Below are 12,906 nucleotides of genomic sequence, written 5' to 3'. Positions count from 1 at the left end.
ATGTGTATATCACGTCATATACTAAAAGAAAACGGTAGAAAATAATAATTTCCACTAGATTGCAGGCTTTCCTAGCGATCGATGTGTTTTTATAAATTAACGAGCAGACTGTCGGATGATTCATTCATTTGTAGGAGTGAGGGGGACAAGGGGTGGGGTGGCTGCGGCTGAAACACTGAACACCTAAAATGGACGCTGGTGTAAATTAAATTTGACACAGAAAGAGATATTTACTTTGGCATTTAAATATTTTCCTGATGATGATAATTTTATATAAACGCCGGCTCTGCATTATCGCGGGCCAGTTACTCGAACTTGGCGGATTCTTCTGAATCCGCCAAGAACAATACATTGCTGGGTTTTCATTGCGGTAAATTAAAAGGTTTCATACATACTACTCAATGTTCATGCATTCGCGTCTGCGTTCGATTATAGTGTGGAGCCAGCATTAGATATTTTCGTACTGCGCTACGTAACGTCTTGTCGCATTAGTAGCTCAGCTAGGACGAGTGTCACATTACAATGAGTTCAGAATACTGTCAGTATTTCCTCCATTAATTGCTTTGTACTTTCATTAATTTATTGCCAGCCGACCAATGAGTACTTTTGATATCCGATAAGCTTTTGTGCTAAATTGATTGACTGGAGTTATTATTAAAAATAAACAATCTGTAACGATAAAACAAATAATTTCACTTAAAAATTATGAATTAAAAATAAATAAACATTAAATGATAATGACACTCGAAAGAGTATGCATAGAAATAGAATTATACCACTAATGTCAGTATGATTTGTTTTTAGTTATTCAAATTTTCTGTCCCATGTGTTGATATGTGTTTATAATAATTCCATTTTAAAGATGAGGAAAGCATTCAAAATTCGCAAAAATCAAGCACTTTTGTTATTGATGTCTATGAACAAATATTTTCTTACGTAGCGTAGTATTCACTGGCCGAATACAAAAAAATATAATGATGTCGATTTAAAAAAGGAACACAATGTCGACCTTTTTCAGCGAACTTCGCGAATCAATAGCGTTCCGAATTTAAACTGTGTCTCCGCCATTTTTGTCGGATCTAATGAACTATTAAACTGCAATTTGGATGCGCGGCCGTTGGTAGATGGCGGTACGCGCACGTATTGATCGTACTGAGGGGGCCACATTCTAAGTTCTGCCAAGTCACGAAATGTATTGCTGGCTATTGTGGCGAAAAATGGGGGGCTGAAATGGGATACTGAGAGAGCTTCTGTGCGTAATGGCCTTTAGTTTGTTAGGTGTTCTGCGTCGATTACTGTGTCCTTATAATCTGTTGGGAATCTATGCCATCGCATGAACCTACCTATCTTTATGAAAGGCCAAATTCTTTCAAAGCTCAAGTAAGTATATTTATGAATAAATTCAGTATATGTAAATCATTTGTTATTTGCGTTCCGGGGCTTTGCAATAGATAGATTTTGTTCTATTCGTATTACCAAATTATATCGAAATTTGTCCAGTAGAATTAAAGAAACCAGAATATTTATTAAAGCTACAAATATACTATAAGTTAAGTAAGTACTAATACTTTATTTATCGTATTTTTCAAGATTAATTTTATGAAATCGAAATAACAAGTGAACATTGTTGTTTTGTCTTATAAATATTAATTCTTCGATCACTTCATACAGCAAAGCAATCAACATGCTTTCTACGTTATATCCATATTACAATGTAACACACACGTAATATCTACAATGCACAGTCATAGAATGTCTCTACAGTCTGAGCGTGATCCCATTGCTCAGTCCCGCACCGTTGCGACGACCGTTCACCATACATCTGTGACCATACCATGGAATTAGCAGGTACTCCAAAGTATCTACTAATTCTATGCTTCATGAAATTTTTACGTTCTTCTGCGTTGGTCCGTGTCGACGGACGACGACGCAGCGCGACAGCAATGGGAACACGCTTTGTCACTAGGTACTTGATTTTCCATTCTTGCAAAAGCCTAGCTGGCTTGATTGAAAATAAGAATTTGATTGGCATTAAAATTGTCGGTGGCTGTGACTGTCTATTATATGCATTTATAATAAATGCGAAAGTAGGCAAGTTTGTTTGTTACCTCCTTTGTACACATACTCAACCAATATTTTTGAAATTTATCTTTCAATCCGGAAAAATAACTGTTTCCGTAGGAAATTCACGCTGGCGAAACCGCGGGCAAATAGTTTATGTCATAAATATACCAAAAAAGGCCTTAAAATTTATTGGGCAGTGACATCTAAATAAATAAAGAAGTATTTAAATCTACTCTTTTTGCTTGCGTCTTCTGTAGTAAATGTTTCCATATGCAACACATAGATGGCGCTGTATGTCTATCTTCATATTTACTTTCACGGAGAATAATGAATATATTCTCCGTGGTTCGCATGGAAAAGGGGTGATGGAAATTTGAAAAAGAACGAGCATAATGAGATGTATTTATTACTTTTTTTTTAAAATACAAAAATACTGATCTTGAATAAAAACTATCAGGGCCCTGGGAGCTCGTTGTAGCGGACTGGATACGTCAATTGGTTGCCTCGGTCCCAGGAGTACAGTTCCTTTGAAAATTAAAAAAAAAATCTATGTGATAATAACCGGGAAATGCTCAGATATGAGAGAGAGAGAGAGATAGATAAGTAACCGAAGCCTTTATTCTTTACGTGGTAGACAAAGTCAAGTGTTGTACAACTCTAAGGGCACATTTAGTTGTATACAGTATATCTCCTACTAATATTATAAATGCGAAAGTATATATCCCTATTATATATTTTTCAACCCATATTAATATTCTAATATTAAGATATAATATTAAGTATGTTAATATTATAGTATTAAGTATTTTAATATTATTTAATATATTAAGTATGGAAATATGGGTTGAAAAATGCTAAAATTGGCCTAAATATTTAGGTACATTCTGATTCTGCTTTATGCCGGCTATACAATATATAATTAAAATCAATTGCCGTAATAAAAATTGAGCAATGTATGGCGGTATACATTGCTGAATTTTCATTATGGCAAATAAACGCTTACTTACAAACCACGCAATGATCATTCTCGTCGGCAGTCATTCTGAGTCCGGAGATAGTATTTGGACATTGAAAGCTTTTATTGTGGTCAGAGAGATCTTGCAAAAAAACCCATGTCCGTGCTGTAAACCGATTAACCTCGTTCGGAGCCGAGCCTAGGTTCACCATCTGGTCATGTTTATCATGATAATGCATTGTCATGGAAACTGAAGCGACGTGGGAAATTTCAACTCTGTACAGGATGTAGGAGTAATCTAACTTGCAAGATTTGATTACACAGCAAACATCAGAACAGGTTAAACTAAAGGTAAAACTAAATAAAAACTCGCAAAGAAGAATACCAACCTTATGCATATGGTCATATCCCAACTGCGTAGTCTTTCTGAACGGGTTGGTGAACTGAAGCGAGACTTCCACTGGCTTCTTTAGGTACAGGTCTATAGCCACTGTCACCTTGCTTTCCCTCTCCGTGGCCGAGTCCAGGGCATATAGCACTCCACACACGATAAACATTTCGCCAACCTGAAGAAAAGTTATTAAACTTTCAGCATTATATCTAGTCCACGTCATCACTTATGTACATTCGGGCGGAAATATATGTCTCTGATATTGTGCATTTACATGTCAGTTTCAAACTGTCGCCTGTCGTCTGTGTTACGTAATATGTATGAGTGCTTTTATTTACCGCAACGAAAGATCAAGCAATGTATACCGAATACGCCAAAGTTCGGCGAACTATTTGGCGACAGTGTGGAGCCAGCATGAGAGCGTGTTCCCATTGCTCAAGTCGTGATTGTTGTTTTCTATTAGGTTTTGACATTCACGTGCGTTGCTAACGCGTCGAAAGTTCATGTAATTTCTCATGAAATTAGTAGGTACTCCGTACAACGTACCTACTAATTTGCATGCAATTTCTACGTTCTTCTGTGTTAATCCCTCGACGGATGTCAACGTGACGGAGCAATGGGGACGGACTCTTATTTGTTAAATAAGAATATAGCTCAATAATAGCTCTTGCAATCGAATTATTATTTAGAGCAAATTTTTTGGGACTTATGTACCTGTTTATGGTTAAGTGAAATATTCCAGATGTAATCGATGTTCAATCCATCTTTGTTCGGGTCGAAACTTAACTGAAAAAGAAAATTATACAAAAAAATATTTACTATAGCTGTTCAAAAGTTCATTAACATTTAACTTGGGTTGCACCAGTCAACTTCGATGCGTTGTCTTGCGCAGGTTAAAGTTAATGTCAAAGTTGAACTGCAACTTGCAACTGGCTTAGTACAGCGCATTGAGTTAGTAGGTAGGTACTCCGTACAACGAAGTACTTACAAAATCCATGGTACAGCGTTTTACGTCCAATATTAATTCATCGATTGATGGAAATCATCAGGGTACCTTGGCTACGGCTGTGTTGTTCGAACTTTCCATCGAATAAATTGCCCAGAGACCATTATCGTCAGCACTGAAGTCCACCTGCAATAAATAATACATATTATAACAGATGCATTTATATCATACTAGCTTTTGCCCGCGGCTTCGGCCGCGTGAATTTCCCACGGGAGCATTTATTTTTCCGGGTTGAAAGTTACCCATGTCCTTCTCCGTACATCAAACCACATGTATTAAAAATTTCAAGTAGATTAGTTGAGTAGATTTAGAGTGAAGAGGTAACAAACAAACCTATTTCGCATTTATAACATTAGTTAGGATTGGGATAGATAGGACTAGCTTTTACTTGCAGCTTCGCGCGTACATCGAAACTTCATTCAATGCTTTAATCCGTCGACGGGTGTTAACATAACGGAGGACGTCGGAGGGCAACTGAGTAATGGGAACAGCTTATGCCAGCTCCACGCTGACGCGAATGAAGATTGTATAACAGTATAACAGCTTTTATTTACCGCAATGAAAAACCAGCAATGTATACCGAATTCGTCATAGTTTGGTCGAACTGTTCGACGACAGTGTGGACCCAGCATTAGGCTGTCAAATTACTTTTTAGTTCCCCACCTGGTTGTGCTGAGCAGTGTACAGCCTGCCGTGCGCGTGCGGCAGGTGTACGGACTTGATCCGGCTCTGTGTCAGGTCATACCGGATGATGTCGCCCGGCTGGCCGGACTCGTTGGCCTGGTAGAAGAAGGAGCCGCTGTAGACAATGTGACCATTACCCTGTAAATTACATAATATTTAATTCTTAACTCATTCATCGTCATCCATCGTGTGTGTTATTGCTTACACTTGTGTCAAATTTTTATTCAAGGCATCTGACATGGCTTTTACGACTACGTACCGCCATCTAGAGGCAGGTAGTCGCATACAGAGTAGCGAACTAAACTGTCCACCAGTGTGAAGGTTTCCTCACGATGTTTTCCTTCATCGGAAGAATAAAAGCAAACTAGGGATTTGTCCCCTTTTTCCTTCGGGAATAAATTGAGGGAATTACAGTGAAAACTGCATCAAAATTCGTTTAAAAGAAGAAAGCTTAAGAACAGACATAGGCGTAGGGCGACTTTGTTTTATACATGTACGTACTTACTACATAAAAATACCTAGTCAGGTAGGCTGTGGTGACCACTTACCATCAGATGGACCGCATGCCTGTTTGCCTTCTTACTACTTATAAATAATCTTACTACTTATAACAAAAAAGTGTGTACAGTAAATATGATGTGAAAAGTGTCCACATTTTTCATGCTGGTCTGGAAACGAAAGAGAAACAGGAGAAGAGGCGGAAATAATAAAAGATGGAGAAAAAAACTGTGGTGAAGAAATTTAACAAAATACTTACGAAGAAAGGCTTTTGTAGCTTGTGGAATTCGTCGACGTGGTCTGCCTTGAAGCTGACTTTGCTTCTGTATTCCCGCAGTCGCTCCACATCATTCTCTTGCGTTGTCCACAGTTTCTCCTTCTGAAACAAAAACATAATCTAATCGCTTTTGTCATATATTATAGCTTCGCTTTCATTCAGATCTGTAAGCGTAATAAAAACAGAATTAGCTGCTTCCCGCTCCCGCGAAAGTTGTAAAAATCAATCAACGATCTAAATTTGCGATTTCTCTCCTAAATATTGGGCTAGCAACCTATCAAAATCTCATCCACCAATAAACTTGTTGTCCAACTAAACGCATGTTTTACGACCACTGGCTATGTATACCCCGTAAGTAAGTAAGTATTACTCTTAACTTTTACGTAATTTAATGGTAACAGCATAAGGAAGAGGTGAATGGCATAGATTGAGCAGAAAGATATAAAGAACCTACCTGTGTGTCCGAAGCGTTGGAGTCTCGAAGCCAAGCTCCGAACAATTCATCTTTGTACCGATGGTAGACAGGCTTGCCGATAGCGTAGAGTTGACAATCTGGAAAGAGACGAAGTATATGTGGTGTGGTTATGTGATAGTGTCATTAGAGGTGGGGTATTCTGTGTAAAACAATCTCCCTCGTCGTAGTGTGTTTCCAGTTGTTTTCAGACGCGAAGCCTAGAGACCATGTAATAATATTTTTCACAGCTCGAAATTTCGAAGGTTTATTTAGGTTAGTCTCTTAGGTTTTGATTTCCTTGTGTAATCGTAAATATGCGACGTAAATGGTCACATATTTTAATGGCGTTGACTTTCAAGTTTTGACAGGTAGACAGAGAGACGAACAACAAAGCGATCCTATGGATTCCGTTTTTAACTTTTGAGGTATGGAACACCAAAAACAGGGGCTCGATTCTCATGCAGTCGAAGTCCATTTCACCAATTTTCTCCAATTTTTTTAGAAGGTTTAATACTGTTTTTTGACTTACGAAAAATCACAATTGAAAAAGTTCAATTCAATGCATCAGCCGATCGATTTTCCCATTGTAAAAATGCTTAATACCTTCGAAAATAATTGAGAAAAGTTGATAATATGAACTTGGATTGCGTGAGAATCGAGCCCCTGTTCGGTATTCATATGACTTACTAGTGTTCCTTCTAGGTTTGTAACCAGTAGTAGCATTCATGCTCAGGATGAGCAGCTGAGCTCGGTCACATCTTGGACAGGACGGGCAGCGTTGTATCTGACAGAGTTCCTCGTAGGACGTCAGAGTGGGGGGCCGAGAGCCGAACTCCATCGGCTGCTGTACTGGCATCGGCATGTTTGGCCCGAGGACTGTATATGATCATTTTGAAAGATAATTTGAGCACAAGCTAGTAATAGATATAGGGATTTGCATGTTTGGTTCTTCGAAATGTTATCATCACCATATCGAATATTGCTAATACTGGTGTCAGATTTTATTCAAGTGTCCTAAAGGCATCTGACATGACTTTACGACTACTTACCGCCATCTTGTGGCAGGTAGTCACATACACACTAGTGAACTAACTTTTCGACCAGTGTGCAGGTTTCCTCACGATGTTTTCCTTCACCGGAAGCAAGTGGTGGTCTATGAAAACTACTACATGAGTAAGATTGGTATAAAAACTCATGTGGCACGAGTAGGATACGAACCTGAGACCTTTTAATCCACAGGCGACACCTCCACCGCTTTGAAATGTTATTATTGCCTATTAGCCAAGACTGCTATATGTCTCTGTCGCCTCGTACGATATCAACGGGACATATCCTCCCGTGTGGGAGATGAACGGGACATATCCTCCCGTCATGAGATCTAAGTCCTACATGGACCATTGTCTTCTATGATCAATCGTCGAGGCCAATTACTGAGTCATATCGGTGAAGAACATCGTAAGGACTATTTACTTTACTAGTATATATGTGACTACTGGCCACTAGATTGCTGCTGCTGGGTAGTTGTAAAAGACATGCTGGATGCTACACTTGATAACAAAGAAAAACCTAATCATTCATTGAGCCACTTCATAGGTTATTCCATTCTACGTAAACTAGATAAGAGTAAAGGCGAGAATTAAAATTAACTACTCCAACTTACAAGACAGCTTGATATCTCCCTTCACCGTCTGATTATTCAGCTCGTTCTTGGCCACACAGCTGTACCGCCTCAGGTCGTGTTCCCTCACTCCGTGGAACTCCATTCTCATGATCCAACGCCATGGCTCAGCAGTGGTGGACACTTCAGTCCGGTAGCGGTGACCTTCGAGAGTGGCACCGTCGCATTCCCATGCTAAAACTGGTTCAGGCCACGCTTGGATCTGAAAACAAATCAAGAGCATTTATTAGAGAAGATGAAAGGTGCGATGGTTGAATTTAAAGTTCGGTTTTTATGAACAACCTTCACGCTTTTATTAACAAGATGTGCTTTAGTATTTATAAACAATGGATGTAGAACTATAGGTTCCGACTTACCTCACATTCGAATTTTGCTGACTTATTTTGAACGTAGACTATGTTGTTCGGGACCCTGATGTAGGGACTGACTGGAAAATGAATATAAATTAAGTAAATACTAACAAATTAAAAAAAACTTGATGGCTCCACTATAGGAGTCACTAGGGGAAAGTTATGAAGACGTTGGGAAAGACATGAGACGACGTCATATCTTTCCCAACGGAGCCATCAAGATTTACTTAGTTCCGAAGTCTCTCCGAAATGGTTTGAAAGTTAGGTTGTAGTTACGGTTGCTATATATCTGCCCAGAAAATAGTAGTCACAGTTGATGCAGCTTTTAATCTGACACAAATACTGGCCAGTAACAAACACAGTAAGAAAAAACACAAAAGGATCAACTCACAGTGCACTTCAACGTCGGTGGTCTGGTTCGCCGGAGGCCGCATGCCGTTGTTAGCCAAACAGACATACTTGCCGGTGTGCCAGCGGGACACGTTGGGAATGTTCAGCATATGCCCGCTGACTGACGCATCCCTCCAGGAGCCCTGAAAAATAAAATAATACCTCTACTCGTCAGCTGTTACTAGGAACAGTATAAAACCAGCCAGCTTGTGAAATCTAAGTTGTTAAAATTAAAACAACTGGCTTCGCATAATCCTTTTGCAAACCAACCGCCAAGTGGCGCTATTAAAGTCAATGTAAAATTACCGGGTGCCCTTTGATTCGTTGGCTATACTAAATTAAGAATAATAAAAATGTATGAAAAAATTTGAAGCAAAAAGTTTGTGTACCAACCTAAAGTAATAATACAAAAAATTAGGGGAACCAATAGAGACCAAATTCCCATAGATCGACAAAAAGCAAAAATACAAACTAATTCATTAGCCTGATTATCTAGATCGTTATAATATTAGCAGATTAGGAAAGATAAATTAAAAACCTCATCTCAGCCCTTTTCACATGAGTTAAGGGGTTGGAGTGGAGGGGTCATTACGCTAAGCATTGACGCAAGATATGATTTTTTTTTTATCCAACCTGAATAACAGCAGTGCCATCAGCTCGCCTCCACTCCACAGCTGGCTCCGGCCGCCCCGTGGGGTTGCAGCTGATGCGGAGGGTGTCGCTTTCTCGGACTATAACCCTGGTGTGATCCTCTGAAATAGAAATAAAACCAGATGTCTACGTTTATGCATTTGTTTTAACGTTGACGCCCGCATGTGACCAGGAACATGCAAGAATAAGAAATATACTTACGAGCAAAAGTGGGAGGTATAAACAGCTCTTTCTCCTTAGTGTAGTTGTATATAGAGAGCCCTGGCCTGCCGGGCGCGCCGTCTCTCCCATCGTTACCTCGCTGACCCTTGGGTCCAATCGGACCCCTATCTCCCTTTGGACCCCTCAGTCCTGGGGGCCCAGGTGCTCCTGCCCAACCTGGTGGAAAATTATTGTAGTTGAGTATATATTCGAAATTTTCGCTGAGTTATGGCCTTTTTGCCTTGCTGCAGCACACCAATTTGTTTAATTTTATGTTTTTTTATTTATTATAAGACTAGTCTGTTATTTCTTTGGTGTCTGTGGCAAATCAAATAAACGAATTATCTATGTATCTATATGCATTACTAGCGACCCGATATTATCATCATCATCTAAACATCCTCATCGCTGGGGCACAGGCATTCCTTATAGACGGATAAGAAGTATCGGCCATCACCCATCACGCGGGCCCATTGGGGATTGGCGGGTTTTAACAACTGCAAATATAACCGGGACCAAAGGCTTAACGTCAACTGTCACAGGCTGTCGCTAACCACGGCGCCTTTGAGATAGAAACTATACTACTAATAAACAATCTCTGTCGTTGAAATTAATTACATCTACATAGAAATTAGATTACTTTAGTAGGTAGTACTAAACATCCTCACCGTCCTTCCCATCTTTGCCATTCTTGCCCGGGCTACCATCCTTCCCCGGGATCCCGTCCCGCCCGTCCCTGCCCGGAGCACCGTCAGCACCGTTCCTGCCCGACATCCCGTCCAGACCTGGCTCCCCTGGGACCCCATCTCTGCCGTCCAAACCGGAATTGCCGGGAAAACCCCGTTCACCTGAATTACAAAGAATTCTGGATATCAAAACCTTGTAAAAGAAAAAAGAAAGTCTGATAGTGTATCACTGTGTAATTGTGCCTTGGGTCCGGTAAGGTATCTTGGGGTCTTTAGTTTGATTAAAAGTAGAAAAATTCATTTTATGTTATGCATCCGATAGAAAACTCGTGGTCAAAGAAATAGTTGCATGAAGAAAGAAGGTTTTGATGATGACATGACGTGTTTAGTTTACAATTGTCTTTCAAAGATCTTGTTTGTTTATTTTGCAAAGAATGTTCAAAGATAATAAATGTATTTTTCTTCTTATTTTTATTTTTCATTATAAATGTCTAACTACCATATTACCTTTGGGTCCAGGGGGTCCAACTGGGCCTCTCGCCCCAGCATGACCCGGAGTTCCAGGCGCACCAGGTTCACCTCTGTCCCCTTTAGGACCAGGCATGCCCGTTGGACCCTTCGGCCCTTGCACGCCAGGAGGGCAGTAGTCTTGGGTGGCCTTACAGAAACCTTGAACCACTTTGTACTGAAATAGTTGATAAAACACAAACTTTTATGTTTATTTTATGACTTTACAATGGACCCTGGGATCTGACACGGCTAAAGAAGAATCAAGAAAATGTTCAGATGAGAGACATAATTGAATTTGATGATAATAATTAAGAAAATACTAACAGGAACCCTGGAGTAGCTGGTCAGCCAAACCCACGTATCTCCTCCAGGCGCTGGACCCTTGGCTCCTGTCCTGCGCATCTCCGCAGCATCTTTCTCTTCCAGTTCTGGCCGCATCTTTGGGTTGAAGAACTCGACATGTGGTGTTACTGTGTTGTCTTCTTGTATTTGCGACTGTTTCTGTCAAAGTTAACACTTGGGTAAATAAATGTGAAAGTCAACATTGTAATGTTACACTATTTTCCTGATGATACAGCAATTAGATCCTTCCATAGAGCTAGTATTTCAAGTAAATTATAGTAAGGAAAGTTATATAAAATGAGCAAAAAAATTATTTTGTCTTTAGTTGTTTCTGACTACGTTACTTTGTTATATTATTATGGACAAATTGCATCAAGATCAGAAATGTAACGGAGACGTGTGAATACTCCACCGACAAGAGCATAAAAGTAAAAAATTAAATTACGTAAGTTAAAAAATAACAGCTTCGTTATTTGTTGAAGTCGTTAATGTATAGTAACTGTTCAATAGAGCGTACCAACATAGCTTCTCTCTTCAGTCTATGCGAAGTAGTTCCAGTTAGTTCCGTAAAATAAGCCTCGATTCTTTCTTCTAACTTATCGTCTAGTACATTCCTCATCATATCCCTAGCTTCTTTATCCAAAATATGTTTGAAATCTCCACTGTCGACAAAATTATAAGTGTGGACTAACAGAGATATGGATGCACAGATACACGCAAAGATTGAAAGACGTTTACAACACGGAGACTCCAGTCCTTCGTCTAACGAATGTTTTCTTTTCATTTTCATTTTGGACGTTTACTAATTACACACTTTTCTAAATTCACACTCTAACCAATGCATATTTAAAAAATGGCACTATAGATTATACGTCTATTTAAAATACCATTCCATCATGAATCAACAACATTATATTATATGAGTCTATCACTATCGCTTTTGAAACTTATAGGAATCAAAGGTCGCAGTTTATCTTCACTGATTTCTACATCCGCAAATCACTTCACATCATCATTCAAGTAATCACCATCACCAATGCAAATTTTATCTTCAAAGGTCATAAATTGGGTATGTTTTGTGGAGTAATCTCGAAGCGTGAACCCAGACTGAGTTATCAGGGCCTAATCCGGAGCAAATGGCTCTTCCGGCACGATAGTTGCACAACGCCCGCCGTCGATAACAATTGAGAATATTAAGAGGCGGACCTTAATCAAATCGACAGGGCTTGGTAGAACTATTCGTAGTAGCTGATGTACTTATATTGATTTAGAATCGCGAGCGCAAATCTTCCTGTACTTTGTTTCAGAAATAATTTTGATAACAGTAGTAGAATGGTTTTGAATTTAGCAAATCAATAGTTAATTTGCATGAATATATTTGCGAGTAGTAGGAATTTTAATCATATTATGTGGCTTTTCAAATAAAACAAATATAATGGAATAACATTTACAAATCGGTGCAATAGGTAAAGCAGATTGAGTATCCCAAAGTAAGTTCGAGACTTGTGTTATAGGATTTAATCTCAGGTCCAGCTGCGCTCGGGTAAAAAACGTAATAAATGTCATAATAAATTCCTTAAAAATCATAATATTTATAATTGAAAACCGCCTGAAAATCCATGCAGTCGTTTTTGAGTTTATCGCGATTTGACAGACAGACGCCGTAGATGACTTTGTTTTGTAATCTGTAAGGATGAGGGTGTCAAGATAAGGAAGCAAAACTTGCAAATATAAATATGAAGCAAGTCAAACAAAAAAAAAATCATTTC

The 12,906-nt window shown here is 39.2% G+C and overlaps 1 protein-coding gene across 2 annotated transcripts; it reads right to left on the bottom strand.

The window, feature by feature from the left end:
* Positions 1 to 2,453: 2,453 nt before the first annotated feature.
* On the bottom strand, positions 2,454 to 12,062 carry LOC128677716 (uncharacterized protein). 2 transcript variants are annotated; one of them, XM_053758746.2, is made up of 17 exons: positions 11,655 to 12,062; positions 11,120 to 11,296; positions 10,793 to 10,970; positions 10,268 to 10,447; positions 9,600 to 9,776; positions 9,381 to 9,499; positions 8,749 to 8,890; positions 8,364 to 8,434; positions 7,990 to 8,209; positions 7,017 to 7,205; positions 6,330 to 6,427; positions 5,858 to 5,977; positions 5,080 to 5,238; positions 4,465 to 4,542; positions 4,125 to 4,196; positions 3,409 to 3,585; positions 2,454 to 2,589 (listed from the first exon to the last, which is right to left on the bottom strand). In XM_053758746.2, the coding sequence occupies exons 1-17, from the start codon at positions 11,925 to 11,927 to the stop codon at positions 2,518 to 2,520; spliced, it is 2,502 nt and encodes an 833-aa protein (XP_053614721.1). In that variant the 5' UTR covers positions 11,928 to 12,062; the 3' UTR covers positions 2,454 to 2,517. The 2 variants fall into 2 exon arrangements, with proteins under 2 accessions (XP_053614721.1, XP_053614722.1); XM_053758747.2 differs by having other exon boundaries at positions 5,858 to 5,974.
* Positions 12,063 to 12,906: the final 844 nt, after the last annotated feature.

Source organism: Plodia interpunctella, chromosome 18 (genome assembly GCF_027563975.2).
Source record: "Plodia interpunctella isolate USDA-ARS_2022_Savannah chromosome 18, ilPloInte3.2, whole genome shotgun sequence".
NCBI classification, from domain to species: domain Eukaryota; kingdom Metazoa; phylum Arthropoda; class Insecta; order Lepidoptera; family Pyralidae; genus Plodia; species Plodia interpunctella.
Note: the sequence above shows the minus strand (reverse complement) of the source record. Positions and strands in the feature narration are given on the sequence as shown.

Bases quoted from the DNA above. Each gene is read 5' to 3' on its own strand.
- LOC128677716 (XM_053758746.2), bottom strand. From the start codon at position 11,927: ATGAAAATGAAAAGAAAACATTCGTTAGACGAAGGACTGGAGTCTCCG. The intron at 4,197-4,464 runs GTACCCTGATGA...TTTCTTTTTCAG, and splicing joins ACAACACAGCCGTAGCCAAG to TTAAGTTTCGACCCGAACAA. The intron at 2,590-3,408 runs GTTGGTATTCTT...TAATTTTCAAAG, and splicing joins GATATGACCATATGCATAAG to GAACTGTACTCCTGGGACCG.